At 52.7% G+C, this 16,328-nt stretch overlaps 1 protein-coding gene across 1 annotated transcript in view; it reads left to right on the top strand.

Moving 5' to 3' along the window:
- The first annotated feature begins 2,590 nt into the window (after window positions 1–2,590).
- Window positions 2,591–16,328, top strand: part of CIITA (class II major histocompatibility complex transactivator) — a 61,777-nt gene continuing 48,039 nt past the window's right edge. Inside the window, exon 1 of the mRNA XM_007939729.2 lies at window positions 2,591–2,873. Coding sequence (XP_007937920.2) covers window positions 2,591–2,873 — 283 coding nt within the window. The remainder of the gene's footprint in view (window positions 2,874–16,328) is intronic.

The raw sequence follows: 16,328 nt of genomic DNA on the forward strand, positions 1-16,328 counted from the left end.
CACCAGCCACTCTGCAGAAGAAAAGATAGGGCAGTCTGCTTCCATAAAAATCAATAGTCAATATGAGTTAGAATCAGCTTGAGGGCAACAGGGTGTCTTGGGTTATTAAGTGTTAAGAGGACACCTTAACAACTACGATATGCAGATGACACAACCTTGCTTGCTGAAAGCAAAGAGGACTTGAAGCACTTACTGGTGAAGATCAAAGACCACAGCCTTTGGTATGAAGTACACTGCAACATAAAGAAAAGAAATAGCCTCACAACTGGACCAGTAAGCAACATCATGATAAGCAGAGAAAAGATCGATGATGTCAAAGATTTCATTTCCGATTTAACACATGGTGGTGGGATTGACAGGAAAAGAGAAGGCAGTCTTACAAGTGACTAAGAAAACCTTCCCTCACCGCTGAGTCTGTGTGTCCAGTGTTTGTGTGTCACTGTCAGTCGCCACCCCTTGGGATGCTTGGTTATTGATTCTCATGCCTGGTCCTCAGCCGTGGAGTTATCTTGTGATCAGTTTCTATTGATTGCCTTTTTCTTTTGAGGATGATTTGCTTTTTCTTGTGTCTTTATATTCAAGTAATTTTGGTTTGTATACTGGACACTGTGAATATATGTTATAAACACTCTGGGCTCTATTATAATTCTTTGAACATGGTGTTAATTTTCTTTTTTAAAACCAAGCACTTAACTTTGCTGGAATCAAATTACAGTGTTCCCCTTTCTCCTCATAATAGCCAGCAGCTCAGATGTCAGTTCAGTTCTTTTAGCCTTAGTTGAGCTGCCTGGAGTCTTCCCCATGTGAATATGTGTGGTTCTGAGGTCAGCCAGATATTTGGGCAGTTTATATATAGAATTTGGGGCTATCCCTCCCTACCTCAATGAGTTAGTGGGTAGTGCAGATGGTTGAGTTCTCGACTGCTAGTTGAAAGGCTGGCAGTTGGAACCTACTTGGAAACACTCTAGAGGACAGGCCATCTGCTTCCAAAAGGTCACAGTGTTGAAAACCCTATGGAGCAGTTCTACTCTGTACACACGGGGTCACCCTGAGTCAGAATCCACTCGACAGCAACCAATAGCAACAACACTCTCCCTTCTCTTTTATAGGCCTACACCCCCATGTTCCAGCAACTATTGTTTCCCTAAACTCTATCCTCTGCTTATGCAGGACAGTAAGCCCATGCATTTTCTCCCAGGGTTTTGCTGCCCCACGTGAGGCTGATGGGACCAGTCCTTGGGCTAAACTCATGAAATGGGAAATTCTCCAGTGACGTTCCCATCTTCCAAGTGCGGACTCCCTCCAGGAGCTGCTGCTCTGGTCACTCTCCAGTACCTCCAGGTAGTTGTTTTCTGTGTTTTCCCAGAGTCTGTAGTTGTCCTCTGTGGGAGGGATGTCCAGTAGGAGCGACTCAGCCATTCTGGAAGTGGAAGTCCTTCTATGCCTCATTTAAATGAACCCTGCACATGGTCCCTTCAGAGGGACAGCAAAGTTGAGGCCAGGGCAGGAAACAAGGTCATGGTATGTTCTAGAATGGGCAGGGAGAGCAGCCAGCTGTGATAGAGTTTTTAGGGCAGGTCCAAAAACAGACTAGCTCCTACTCAAAGCCTCTGTTGTGTTCATTAGTAGACTGGAGATACTGTTAGTAAAGGAAATGTTCACTAAGTGCTTACCAGGTAAGGCCTTTACATACCTGATGTCTCTTAATCCTTAAGACAACTCGATGAAATTGCTATAATTTTGGGGAATTTTGCAGAAGAGGAGACTGAGGTGTAATGAGGTAAAGTCCAAGGTCATACAGAGTGGTTGGATGATTAATCAATAAAACGCTAACAGTGTCTCATATTTATCAAACATCTATCATGTTTATATATATTATCTCCTTTAACCCTTACAACAGCCCTGCGAGCTAAGAACTGTTACTACCATTCCAGTTTTGCAGATGGAGAAACAGAGACTAAAAAAGGGTAAGTAACTGCTGAAAGTCCCATGACTAACAGGTGGTAGCATAGTGGCTAAGGCATCTGACTGCTAACCAGAAGGCTGGTGGTTCAAACCCCCCAGCTACTCCTTGGACGGACGGTTGGGCAATCTACTTCCTTAGTGATACCACCTCAGCAACCCAAGGAGGGGTCGTTATGGATCCGGTCTGACTTGACAGCAGTGTGTTTGGTTTTGGTTTGGTTTAGGTCCAAGCCCAGCTGTCTAACCTGTGTGCCCTATTGTCTTCTTTTTGTATGAGAAAGTGTCTACAAAGGCCCAGCACATCCAGGGTCCTCAACAGAAGCAAGGCCTCTCCTTCTTAGTAAAGATTGGCTGGGATGGAATCTACAGACCGTGGGCTTCGCCAGGCCAGGCCCATAGGTGTTACCCAGGGAAGAGCCACAGGTCTGAATCACCCGAGAACCCATTTCCATCCATTCACCGGCACACCAGCCTGTGCTGCAAATGAGGAAATCTTCCCAAGCAGGGATAAACTGCACAAGTTCCCTCATCCTGTTTTTCACTTCATGTTTTGGATGCTGCAGTCTGGGTGAGCAGAGATCCCAGGCTCGGGCCTGGGGTGGCTGCCCTGCCTCCAAGTGCTGCCATGAACCACTTCCAGACCATCCTGACTCAGGTGCGGACGCTGCTGGCCAGCCAGCCGGCCAGCCAGGTGCAGAGCCTCCTGGACAACCTGCTAGAGGAGGGGCTGCTCTCCCGGGAGTACCACCAGGCCCTGCTCCGTGAGCCCGATGGCGAGGCTCTGGCCAGGAAGATCTCCTTGACCCTGCTGGAGAAAGGTGAGCTGGCTGTGGCCCTCCTAGGGTGGCCCTGGCATGGGCTGCAGGCCTCAGTGGCCAGGAGGGTCCCCAGCCACAGGGGCTATGGTGGTAAGTTGGCATCGCCTTGGCTCAGGGGGATCTGGGATTTTCCTTCCTCTCTAAAAGGGAAGTCAGGGTGATCATCCCTGTCCCCAGATGGCAAGGCCGGCCCGGACGGAACCGCTGGTTGAGCTGGCAGGAGCAGCAACTGTGTAGAAACTCTGTCTTTGATGCTGGGGGTACTTCCCACACTGCTTAAAGGAGCAGCAGTCAGGGCGTGCAGCTCAGTGCCTGCTCAGGTCACTTTCTGGGCCTCACCGTATGCCAGGCACTGTGCTCAGCTCAGAGGGTGCAGAGGTGGGCAGATGGGGCTCACGGTCGAGTGGGGAGAGAGAGGACTACAGCCACAGTCATTGTGGGTCAAAGGGGAGGGTTGGGGGACCTGGGGAGGAGGAGCCAGACAGAGAGCCGAGAACAGAGGGCAGTGTGTGTGTGGTGTCTGTGTCTGTGCCTGTGTATGTGGGGGTACCATGCATGTGTGGGAGGGGGGACACTGTGTGTGTGGACACTGTATGTGTGTGGGGGGCACCATGTGTGTGTGCACCGTGTATGGGGACATCGTGTGTGTGTGCAAGCACACGCACCATGTGTGTGGGCACTGTGTCTGTGTGCATCATGGCTATGTGTGTGTACCTGTGTGGGACACCATGTGTGTGGTGTCTGTGTGTGGGGGGTATCGTATGTGTGTAGGAGGAGAGGGACACTGTGTATGGGGCACCATGTGTCACTATGTGTGTGTGTGTGACTGAGAGATAGAAACTGAGAGACAGATGGAGAGAGAGAGAGAGAGGATGGGAGTGACAGACACAGGTAGAGACAGACAAAGGGGAAAAAGGGGGGAGGGAGGGAGAGGAAGAATGAAGGAGATTAGGAACCAGTTCAGAGGGCAAGAGGGTCTTATTTTAAAGACTATCGATGATACTGGATGTGTCTTAAACTAGAAAAGTAAACCTACCCTGGACTCTCTTTTGCCACTCGCCTCCTTGGCTTCTGATCCCTTTTGGGTCCCTTTTCCAGTCACAGAGAGGTTGTCACCTTGTTGCAAACCATGGCTTCCCGAAGACACCCGTTTGTTCTGTCTCTTTCCCGATGCAGAACGCCTATGCTTCCCCGATTTTATGACTCAGGAGCATACATTCTAGGCCTCCTGGTCCCACTGTGGTTTCCGAGTCAGTTGGAAATGGGGTTGGTACAGTGATGAACATGTCGGTAGTTGTTGCACATCAGGACGGGGCGAAGCACAGTCAGGCCCATCTCACTCAGTCCTCACATTGACCCTGTAAAGCAAGACCTTCCAGGGTCTCGCCTTCACTTCACACCTAAAGAAGGAGAGACACAGGTCCCCCACGTGGAGGTGGCAGAGGCTGGGTTTGAAAGTTGTTGTTGTTGTTGCTATGTGTCATCGAGTTGGACCTGATTCATAGCGACCCCTCCTCGGGTTTCCGAGGCAGTATCACTACAGAAGTAAATTGCCCCATCTTCGTTCCGAGGAGTGGCTGGTGGGTTTGAACCGCCAGCTTTCTGGTTAGCAGTCACGTGCCTTAGGGATTTGAAAGTAGACAAGCTCTTATCCTCAATCTGTCCTTAAGTGGTCAAAAGCCCTTTGGTGGCCTTGACTTTGACGCCACAGGGTTGCAGATACTCCAGTTCTTCTACTGAGACAAACGTTTATATGGGGCTGGTGCTTCCTGTGGCTGGATTCTCAGCCAGGTGGTTGCCATTGGCCTCTTGAATACACCTTTCACGCTCTCCTTCCTAGAGACACCTGGGGGAGGGGCATCTTTGCCACCCCGGCTTATTGAGGAATGTGGCCTTGATGGTGGTGCAGATGCCTACCTGGGGGCGGGACTCAGAGCCCCCTCTCCTCCTGAGCCTGATGTGATGTGCAGCTCCTTCCTCCTTCCCAGGGCAGCCTCCTGGTACCTCAGCCTCCCACCCTCCTCCCTTTGCAAATGGTGGTTCCTGTTTGTTAACGCTGTTTCCTCCCTGGGGGTGTAATGCTTTTATTTTTCATCCCATGTGACTCCAGAAAGTGGAACTGGCCCAAGGTGGTGTGGTCTCCAGGGAGCTGGGACAGATGGCTTCTTCCTCTGCCCCCCTTCCTGCCCTCCAGGGCTGTGGGGGGACCCATGACATCTGGTTAGGCTTCTAGTGGGGAAGGAGCCCCCTCAGTCAAGGATGAGAAGGAGAACAGTGAAAGAGAATCACATGGTTTGTAAATAAAAGGCCCTGACTTTAGCTTCAGTGGGGAGTTCAGGAAAGAAATTCATCCTCTCGGGGGTTTTGTAACCCTGCCCCAAATCCTCTAATGATCTTGGCCCTCCACTGTTCAGAGCCCGACACCAGCTCCTCATTTTACCCAGAGGAGAAAAGTCTGGCAGTGGCCCACAGGGCACTTCATGCTATGGCCTCAAGTCATGCTGCCCGGTCTCTTGCTTCTCTCTGCCCTCCAGCCACACTCCTCCTCCCTGCTCCTCAAACCTGTCTCAATGCTCCCCTGCCTCAGGGGCTCTGCGGATGCTGTTCCCACTTCCTGGAGCACTGTCCCACAGCATCCTTCCAGCTAACTCATTGCCCTCAACTCTCACTCAAATGCCACCTTCCCCATGAGACTCACTCCAGACAGCCCTCCACACCCTGAGCCCCTTCACTCAATCTGCTTTTTTGTTCCCCACCTTCTGCGTATTTTACTTTTGTATTATGTTTATTGGGAGCTCTGGTAGCATAGTGGCTAAGGCACTTGACTGCTAACCAGAAGTCTGGCAGTTCAAACCCACCAGCCACTCCTCAGAAGGAAGATGGGGCAATCTACTTCCGTAGTGATACTGCCTCAGAAACCCAAGGAGGGGTCGCTATGAGTTGGGTCCGACTTGATGGCACATAACAGCAACATTATGTTTATTGTTTCATGTATGACTCTCCCACTGGAAAATAGGCTCCTTGAGGGCAGGGATCTCTGTTTTGACCATGGGTCCATCCCAGATGCCTAGCACGGTGCCTGTACATGGCAGGTGTGCAGTATGTATTTGTTGAATGTTGAATGTTGGGTAGATGAATGGATGGATGAGAGAGATGGATGGGAAGCAGGATGGACAATAGAGGGATGAGTAGGGGGTGGGAGGATACTTGGATGGCTGGATGCAAGTGGGGTGGGAGGATGGATGAAGGGATGGGTGGATGAGGGGTGAATGAGAGGGATGGCAGGAGAGAGAATGAATGGAGAAGTGGCTGGATGGAAGGGTGGTTCAACTACCATCATCCTGCTTTACAAATGAGGAAACAGAGGCACAGAGGGGCTAAGTGACTTGCCTCTGGTTCTAGGGTAAAGGTTACTGGGGCTCATGAGTCCAGGTCCATTGCAGTACTTCCTGCTTGACTGCATCTTCTAAGCAACCCAGGGGGATGCTTTCAACCTGCCCCAAACAGGTTGACACTCTTCAAACCAAAACTCCCCTGATGAATCAGAAGGCACTTTCAAATACTGCAGAGCATCAGCCCCAACTATGCAGGAAAACCACTTCTGGCAGTGTGACCTTGAGGGTTTGACTCTGTGCCACCCAGAGCAACACGTGTGCACCCAGCCAGGCAAGCTCGGGGAAGGCCCGAGAATCAAGGTCGTTGTCCTGAAGGAGCTCAGCAGTCTCACTGAGGACCAAAGCAAACATTTGGGCAGTCTTTGGTGGACAGTAGGTGACAATGCCTGGAAGGACAATAAAGAGAAGGGACCATTAGGATGGGTGGTGGTGGGATGCTGGTTGCTGGACAGCTCTGGGCTTGAGGCCATGCTACCCACGAACTTTGTGATCTTGGCCATGTGACTTAACCACTCTGAACCTCAGTTTCTTCATCTTTATAGTGGGACAATGATACAAACTCCCAAGGCTATGGGGTTAAATGAGGTGGCATCTGGGAAACTTACTTATGCAGTGGGCATGGAATAAACATCAGACAGCTCTCTGTGTGTGTGTGCATGTGTGTGTGTGTAGGGATAGTTATAGCAGGAGTCAGACAGCTCTGTATGTGTGTAGAGCAGGAATCAGCTGTGTGTGAGGTATAGTAGGAATCAGACAGCTCTCTGTGTGTGTTTTTGTGGGGAAGACACAGCAGGAGTCAGTCAGCTCTCCGTGTGTGAGTGTGTGTGTGTGTGTGTGTGTGTGTGTAGAGTAGGAATCAGCTGTGTGTGTGTGAGGGGTATAGTAGGAATCAGATAGCTCTCCATGTGTTTGTTTGTGGCGGAGACACAGCAGAAGTCAGACAGTTCTCAGTGTGTGGGAAAACAATAGGAGCAAGCAGACAAGGTGAAAATAAACCCTGGTTTTGGGGCACTGAGAAGACAATCACGTCTGTAGTCTCATCAGGGACCCTGAACCGTGTCTGGATACAAAACATGATGGTGGGTGCTCAGGGGTGGTCACATCCAAGAAATGAGAAAGTGCCCTTGGGTGGACACTTTGGTTAAGCTCGTGGGCTGTGCCCTCAGAATGCCTGAGTGACAGTCCAAGGGCATGACTCCTGGGCACTCTCTGGGCCTTAACTCCCCCATCTGTAAAATGGGATGATAATAGTTCCTGGAGTTCCTGTGATGGGGAGTCAGTGCCACCATCTCACAGGAGACATTCAGGGCAAGAGACCTTCTCCTGACTCAGTAGCCACTAGGCTGGCATTTGTGGCAACCACAGGCACATCGTGAACGGGAGGAGGACAGGGGCAAGGACGCAGCGGCAGCCCTGGGTCTGTGAATGGAACGTGATACCTCATTGTACATTTTATGTGCTTTCTCAGAGGCTGAGGGACATCCCTGCCCTGGTTTTATAGTTTATTGTTTTCCTTGGTCCTACTTCTTGTTTCTGTTGCTTCCGTTTTTGTTATGAGTGGTTTTGCCTGAGAGAACTCTGTTCTATAAACCACAGAATAAAGGCTCCATCTAGGATGTCACCTGATTTATTGGAAAAGGGGCACATGCCACAGGCCCCTGAGCTTTGTGCCTCTGGCTTCCTTCCTTCTTGGGTCCTTAGAACCAGGCTGGGGCCAAGGAGGAGGGCTGTGGCCAAGGAACCCTCCCTTCCTCCAGGCTTCCTTTCCCAAGAACCATTTCTTGTTGGGGTCTGGAGCCTCCTTTGCGTCTTGGAAGGAAAGGTGTCTGTGCAGAGGACCATTGTCCCTTTACCCAGCCAGCTCAGACCCACCTCACCTTCACACCCCCTGGAGAAGCACCTGCACCCAGGTTGACACGCCTCCATGGGTTTCCCAGCACCAACAGATGGCCTGGTCCAGACTCTGCTGGCACCCAGCCTGATGTCAGATACCACCAGGACCAGTTTCTGATTTCTGCTTCTGTTACCTGGAGCGGCTCAGCTGTCTCCTTACTTACTGTCTACTTGTCTATCCAGCCACCAGCCCATCCACCTACCTGCCTGCCATCGAACCTACCTAGTCTATCTACCTGCCTATGTGTACCTACCTATCTAATTACATCTACTTAACAATTTATCAAGGAGCTCTGGTGGCATAGTGGTTAAGTGCTTGGCTGCTAAGCAAAAGGCTAGTGGTTCGAACCCACCCAGCAGCTCCACAGTAGAAAAGTCCTGCTTCTGCAAAGATTGTGTTGTTGTTTTTGTTGTGTGCCGTTCAGTCAGCCCCAATTCATAGCAACCCCTCCTGGGCTTTCCAAGGCGGTACCACTGTTGTATTGTTATATGCCGTCGAGTTGGCCCCGACTCATAGCGACCCCTCCTGGGGTTTCCGAGGTGGTACCACTGTTGTTGTTGTGATGTGCCATCGAGTCGGCCCTGGCTCACAGTGACCCCTCCTGGGATTTCCAAGGCAGTATCACTACAGAAGTAGATTACTCAACCTTCCTTCCGAGGAGTGGCTGGTGGGTTTGAACCGCCAGCCTTCTGGTTAGCAGTCAAGTGCTTTAGACACTATGCTACCAGAGATTATAGCCTAGAAAATCCTATGGTGGAGTTCCATTCTGTCACATGGCTATGAGTCAACATTGATTCAACTGTATCTGACAACATCAATTTATCAGTTTTTCTGCTTACCTAACTACTTACCTAACTACCTATATGTTTATGTATCTATTTATCTGCCTTCCTACCAATGAATCCACTTGTCTATTACCTTCCAATAGACCTGTGTTCTCACATACTCTTGTATCTACCGACTTAATTTGAATACATACCAGTTTTATTTCTCACCTGCTTCTGTATTTACTGAAAACTTTTCCTTCCTTTCTCACCACTTTCTTTATCTGGTGGCACACTACCTAAAGCATTTAACTGTTAACCAAAAGGCTGGAGGTTCAGACCCACCAGCCACTCCTTGGAAGGAAGACTGGGCAATCTGCTTCCATAGAGATACTGCCTTGAAAACCCAAGGAGTGGTTGCTATGAGTCAGATTTTACTCAATGGCAGTGAGTTTGTTTTTCTTTCCAGAAGGGTTATTGGAAGGACCCCTGGTGGCACAGTGGTTAAGTGCCTGGCTGCTAACTAGAAGGTCAGAAATTCAAACCCACCAGGCACTCCGAAGGAGAAAGATGTGACAGTCTGCTTCCATAGAGATGACAGCCTTGGAAACCCTGTGGGCAGTTCTACCCTGTCCTATGGGCCACTGTGCACTGGAATCGACTTGATGGCAATGCGTTTGGGGATTACGGTGGGGGACGTTGGTGGTTCAGGGCCAGAACTCTTACCTTCCATGTGGGGACTAGATTCGATTCCTAGGCGGTGTGCCTCCTGCGTGCTCACCTCCCGTCTGTCAGTGGAGGCTGCGTGTTGCCGTGGTGTGGAATGGGTTTCGGTGGAGCGTCACTGGACTGAGGGAGGCTAGGAAGGAAGGCCTGGCACTCCACGTCTGGAAATGAGCCAGTGAAAGCTACGCATCCTCAACCAGTCGTGGGGACGGCGCAGGACCGGGAACCATTTTGTTTCCTTGTGCATGCGGTTGCCATGGCTGAGGATCGACTGTAGGGCAGCTGATAACAAGCACAAGGACTGTGGTGGTCACACCTGAACCTAAGACAAGCCTCTCACAGTCTGATGGGGTTGGGGGCTGTCCATCCATTTGGAACTCAAGGCTGTTTTGATCATTCAGAACCAAACTCTATCCCTTCTCTCAAGCCATCTTTGTTTGTGTCTTCTAAAGTCTCAGCTCAGTGCTAGGCGTTGGGGAGGGGCCAAATAAGATGAAGACCTGGTTTGAGATGTGAATGACTTGTGAGCTAGTCAGAGGCAACAGGAGATACAGTTAGGAAATAGGAAATTTATGATTAATTGCCAAATACATGACAACCAGTTTCTATAAAAATGAACAAAGCAGAAGATTGTTGTGAACTGGGAGGGTGATGAGGGTGAAAACCTGGATCTTGAAGGATGGCAAAGATATGGCTCAACAGGGAGAAGGCAGGAGAGTGGTACTGGGAGAGGCCCAGCTTAGCACAGGTACAAAGGTAAGACCGAGCAAGGTACATTTAGGGAGAGACTGCATCCGGGGACAGCAAGCTTTCCAGAACACTGTTCTTCACTGGGAAGATCAAATCCCTCCCCATCTCTCGCTTCTGGGACTTGGCGAGGGACCCCAGAAAGGGTGACCTTAACATGTTCCTATGGTTGCAAGAGGCCCTTGTCATGCTAGACCCTGACTTGAGACACAGAATTCAGTTCCCAGGGCAAGGCTGGCTTCTCAGGAGAGAAGGGACTTTGTCCAAAGCAGACCACAGCTCGGGAGGATGGTCATCACCTCTTGGGGGTTCCTAAGAGGAAGGTGAGCAGGGGCCCGGGATGCATTGATGGGGAAGAATTCTGCCCACCCCAGGCCCCACTGGCTCAGACCCAGAAGCGTCTCTTTCTGTGACATTCCTTATCCCTTTCCCCATCCCTGTGTCCCACTACCTCTGCTGAAGGAGGCCTTCCTCAGCCCCTAGCTGGGGCCACTAGGTAGCCTGTGCCACACAGGTTGGCATGCATCACTGCCCGGCACAAAACCTTCCTCATAGATGATCAGATTCGAGGCTTGAGGAGGGAGGGCCAGAGGGCATCAGGGAGAGACCAGGTAGCAGGTTGCTGCTGCCACCAGGTGAGGGATGATAACAGTATCCAGGCAGGTACACCCAGGCCTGGACCACTCTGACTCCAAGTGCTGTCCTGACGAGAAGTTGATTCAGAATTGCCCTGGCCACCGGAGCAGGGGAGCATCTGAGGTCTGGAAGGAGCCCTGTATATGCTTGGGGACAGCTGAGGGACGCCAAGTCATGGGAGGATGAGGCTTCTTGGGCTGTCCAATATTCATCATGTCTATTTCGTTAGCCTGACAAAGCAAGGCTTTGTTTCAAATTAACTGTTGCCATTTCTCCTGTGTCTGCTTATCTCCCTGCCCCCCACCCCCCGGACTTCAGAGACCAGTGGCTGTTTCAAAATAAAGACCATTCAAAGACAGAGGCGGCAGTATCCTCATCCCCCACACGGGACATGGGGCCCGTGCAAGGGAAACGAGGGGCCCAAGGCCACCCACCTGTGAGCGGCAGCAGGGGCTGTGCCCGAGCCCAGACGCCAGCTCAGTCAGTGCTCCGGCCGGAGGGGCACAGCAGCCCTCGCGCCCCTGCTTCGCAGCCCTCGCTCGTTCTGGGAGCACCTGCACAGGGCTGGCTTCGCTGCACGCCCCTGTACTGTCACGGGCCTGACCGTGTTCTTGAAATCACTCACATTCGTTACTCAGAAGATGTTCACGTCCAACCATAAACGGACAAGAATGCCACAAACAGAAGACGACTGTGAGCCTGGAAGGCAGGACGGTGTTATGAAATGCTAGGCCGATGCTGTTCCCACTGAAGGCTCGGAGGCGGAGGGACTGCTCTCTGTGAAACTAAGGGAGCCTGCATCAGCAGGGCCAGATTACCCAACAGGCAAGGCAAGCACGGGCTGACTGGTGCTTACTTACTGACCTGGAAACAGTTTCACATGGGGTGGTGAATTTGTTCACTACAGATTAGTAAGTAAGCATAAGTCAGCCTGCACTTACCTTGGTTACTGGGTACTCTGTCCCTGTCAGGGACTGTCAGTTTGAAGAGGCTTTGATTCTGTGGGAAGAAGCTGCCGGGTAGGGAGAGAGACAAATGCCAGCCCTGCCTAGAAGCAGAATCTCTCTCTGATGGGGTGAAAAAAAGGTGAAATTATTCACTATAGATTAGTGAGTAAGCACAAGTAAGCCTGTGTTTACCGCGCTTATTGGATAAGCTGATACTGTACGTGAGAGAGGTGTTCCAGACACAGTAGCATCAAACTAAGATGTTCTCCTTAATGTCACCAGGAAGATGGCCAGAGACTTAAGAAGCCACTAACTTTCTCCCTGTGCCTGTCAATGATACTTAATGCCACCTCTGTGTGTCACCCCAAAGCATCTGGCTGTAAGTATTCTATATTTGGGGTAACACTCTTACATGTAATTCCTATTTAAGTCCAACATCTTGGTGATGGATGAGGTGCTTATGATCTCCAGGCAATTTCAGGGCACTTTGGGGTGGTAGGAGTGGTGGAGGGGCATAGACTTTAAGAAGACTGCTGGTCCCCGACAGGGCTGTCTGCCCATCTTGAGGGCTTTGTGGGTCTGTGGTCCTGGCCCCACCTTGCAGAAGATGGCAGATGGTGACAGCTCGTGTCAGTTTGGCTCCACTGTGGTCTCTGTCATTTTAGGATGGCAGAATGTTGATGGTGCCCCTAACAGACAACTCACTACCTTTTGTGGTCACCCAACTAAATCCACAAAAGGAACTGAAATTAACATCAGAGGCCTGGCTTAAGGGAGCGTGGGCAAATTAGAGCATGTCTAGACACAAGAAATCTGACAGCTGCGGGCCACCTTGCAGGGGGAGTTTGTGCTGGTCCCTAGCTAGCTTCTTTTGCATACTTACTTACCCCTGGGGCTCCTGGTGTGAAGGAGCCTAGCCTAGTGATGAGGGTGTCTGCTTCGGAACTGAGTAGCCGATCTGAGGGCACCCCCAGGCAGGCTGAGGGCACCAGGAGGGGCTGCCAGAGCCCTGAACCGCTGTCTGGCTGCAGTTCCCACACCATGCGTTGCCTGGCTCCACTCCCTGCCGACTCCTACCTGTCCCAGCCCCCAGGTAAGAAGGCTGAGGGGAGGAAGCTGGGGCTGAGAGTGCTTCATAATTTAGAGTGGAGTCTTGAGTGGTCCCGCCACCCCAGATAAACAGAGACACTGCTCTGAGTTGTGGTCCTGAGCAAGGAGGGAGAAACGAGGGGCCGGGCATGTGAGAGGCTTTGCCGGCACTACAGGATTTTAGAAGCTAGCTCTGCAGGGGGCGTGTTGTTAGCTCCCGCCCTCCACCGCCTGGCTGGGCCAACCACCAGGTCTCTGCCAGGTTCTGCCATTGGATAAGCACTGAGGGGGGCCCAGAAGGAGGGAGCTCCAACACCCCACTCTATCCCCTGAGAAGCAGGGAAACCAACTTGGAGGCAGCCTCTTGCCAAGCTGCCTGGGGATAGCAGGGTGCCTAGGCAGATGCCACCCATCCCCAGTTTCCAAATGGTGTCGTTTGAGAACAAATGAGATCATGGGGGGGGGGGGCGAGGGTGAGAGAGCAGCTTAGCACAGACGGTGGCGAAGACTCTGAGGTAGGATGGCAGGTTTGAATTCCAGCTGCCCGTGGGTTGCTGGTGCTGGCACGGGAACCTGCTGGCAAGCTTCTCTGAAGGTCAGGTTTCCTCCTCCGTAAAATGGGGTAGCAAGGAGGGCTCCATGCGTTCGCGGGGAGTCTCCCACAGTGCCTGGTGCATCACAGGATGGAGGATCAGCGAGGCCCTCCGTGGGGCCAGTGCTGCCATTCTGCATGCTTGATGGGGATGAGATCCCCTTTTCTCAGACACCCCAGAAAAAGTGCTGCTCACTCCAAACCTACAGACTGACCACAAGTTTGCCTTCTGTTGTTGGATCTAGTAGGAGGTCCTTAGGGAGGATGTGAGGGGAAGGGCCCAGAGGTCATCACCTTGACCCACCCCCTCAGTTCCAGATGAGGAAAGTGGTCTACTCACAGTGTCACCCCTTAGCCCGGCTGAGCCAGCGCTCTGGAGGAGGAAGGGCGGGGCTCCTGGGACCTGGGTGTGTGGTGCTGGGGGCTGCTGGGTTCCCTGCCCACCAAGGTCCTTGAGGAATTTTCTCCTCCCTCCAGCACTTTCTTTGCAGGACACTGTGGCTCCGTGAGCACTGGGTCCTTGTGCCCTTGGGGGAGGGGGGTTGCTGAGAGAAGGCACCCCAGTACTGACTGGACGGAGCTTCTGCAAACCATGGCTGGGACCTCCTCCCCCATTCGCACGCACCCTGGGCCTGTGACCCTGCCCCGGACCGGGGGCTGGCAGGCCGCGGGGACCTCTGGGAGCGCCCGGGGATGTTGAGGTCCAGCGGGGACGCTGCCCAGAAAGCACGTGTTGGGCACAGTGGAGGGAGGGCGTGGCAGCCGCTTGCTCCTCAGCTCGGTGGAGCCGGGAGGTAAAGAGAGAAAGTGAAAGGGGAAAAGACCGTCGCAGGGGGTGGAGGTGGGGAGACCAGGCGACCAGCCCTCTCCAGGTTCTTGGTGATCCCAGAGCTGGCGGGAGGGCGAGGCCACTGGCTGCGCGCAGGAGCCGGGGAGACGGCGGTAGGTGATCTGGAACCCTTCTGCAGGCTGGGAATCAAGGCTCAGAGACTGGGAACTTGCCCGAGGTAACACTGGAAGGCTCAGTGTGAAGGGGAGGGGCTTTGTAGCGTGTAGACCCGGGAAACTCCTCGTTGGTTTGCACCATCCCTGGAACCCTCCACGCAGGAGAGGGGACTGGGGCTGGAGTGGCGCCCAGGCTGCCGGAAAGGCAGGCAATTCGAGCAGCAGCGTCGGCAGAGGGCTTGGACGCTGAGGGCGTGTGCCGAGCACCGACGCGCTACCCTGCGGGGACAAGCCCTTGGCCAGCTGGGCGCCCTACGTTGTGCATGGGCGCGCCCTTCTCTGAGCCTCAGTTTCCCGCTTGTGTCGTATGTTCCAAGTCTTTGCGTTGTGATGCTGGCTTCTGGGCGCTGAGCCCTCAGCTTCGGGGAGGGTCACCGGAAGCCCAGCGAGGGCAGGAGGGTGTGGCCAGCCTTTAGCCAGCCCTGCCTTCTCTCTGCCCGCCTTAGGCACTCCGGACTTCCCCACAGTAGGGGACTTCCCCAGACAGGCTTTGGCCACCTGAGTCTCTGCCTCACTTTGAGGTCCTCAGCGTCGCCCAGAGAAAAATCAGGGTTTCCCTGGGGCCCTAAAATGCTGGAAGTAGAATCACCGTGCTAACTTTGTCTGAGTGCCTGAAAGCTCGCTCCTCAAAGTCCCCCAGCCCCCCTTTCCGTCCCAGGTGACACAGGAGGGGACATGAGCGCAGGAGCCCCCATCCCCAACCAGGGCCAGGAGTGTCTAACTTTCGTAGAAAGTCTCCCCTTCCCCAAGTTAAAAAAGCACTCCTTGCCCATCAGAAAGGTTAGGAGATTAGTGCTTCCTGCTCCGGGGGCCTGGTGGGGCTGAAGGGGGAGAGCCGGAGACCCCGTCAGTTGTCACCTTCCAGATCCCAGGCTGTCCTAGGCGATGACCTGAGCTCCAAGAATCCCACCATGTGGGGTGGGAAGGGTCCTCAGAGGTGACTGAGCCGGAGGTCCCAGGCTTCCTGCAAATGGGAAGCACCAGCAGAAGCTATTTACGGTGCAGATTCCCAGGCCCCATGCCCTGACCCTAGTGGCTAGTAGGGGTGGGGTTCAGAACCAAAGGTTAAACCACCTGGCCAGGTGACACTGATGGTGATGGTCCAACGGTCAGACAGAGGCACGGAGAGACGCCCATGTGGTCCAGTCCCTTTCCTTTCTCCATGTTACAAATGGGGAAACTGCGGCTCAGAGTGGTTTTTGCTAGAGGTCACGTGGTGAGCTACTGGCAGACTCAGGATTTGAACATAGGCCTCCTGAGAGCCCAGTCCAGTGTCTGTGGGAGGTAGTGTGAACAGCTCGTCCAGGGTAATCAGAGAGAGACTTACTGGGGTAGCAAAGTTAGTCTGATAGCAGGAGGCTGGTGCCAGCTGGACCTCTGGTCAGTTGTTGAGACTGACCCTGTGACACCTCAATGCCTGGTGCTTGGGAAGGGCGGAGTATGGAAAGAATGCAATACCCTCTCCTTGGTGCACCATGCCAAGGCCTGGGACAGTCCCTGGCGGTCAAGGCAGTAGGCTGGAGAGGGGAAGCTTCTGGACCTGGCTCTCAGTCTGTCCTTCAGTCACTCTGGACAAGGCATTTCCCCGCACTGAGCCTCATCTGCAAAGCAGGTACAACAGGTACGCCTTTTTGAGGATCATCTGACACACAAACGCGAATTTCGGAAAACCACCAAACTACCAAAGCTACATGTGTGAGGAGTGACAATGAGACTGCACTCATGTGAAGAGTAACAAGGAGACCACACA

This window comes from Orycteropus afer, unplaced genomic scaffold (assembly GCF_000298275.1).
Source record: "Orycteropus afer afer isolate SDZICR_OR568_19922 unplaced genomic scaffold, OryAfe1.0 scaffold00061, whole genome shotgun sequence".
NCBI classification, from domain to species: domain Eukaryota; kingdom Metazoa; phylum Chordata; class Mammalia; order Tubulidentata; family Orycteropodidae; genus Orycteropus; species Orycteropus afer.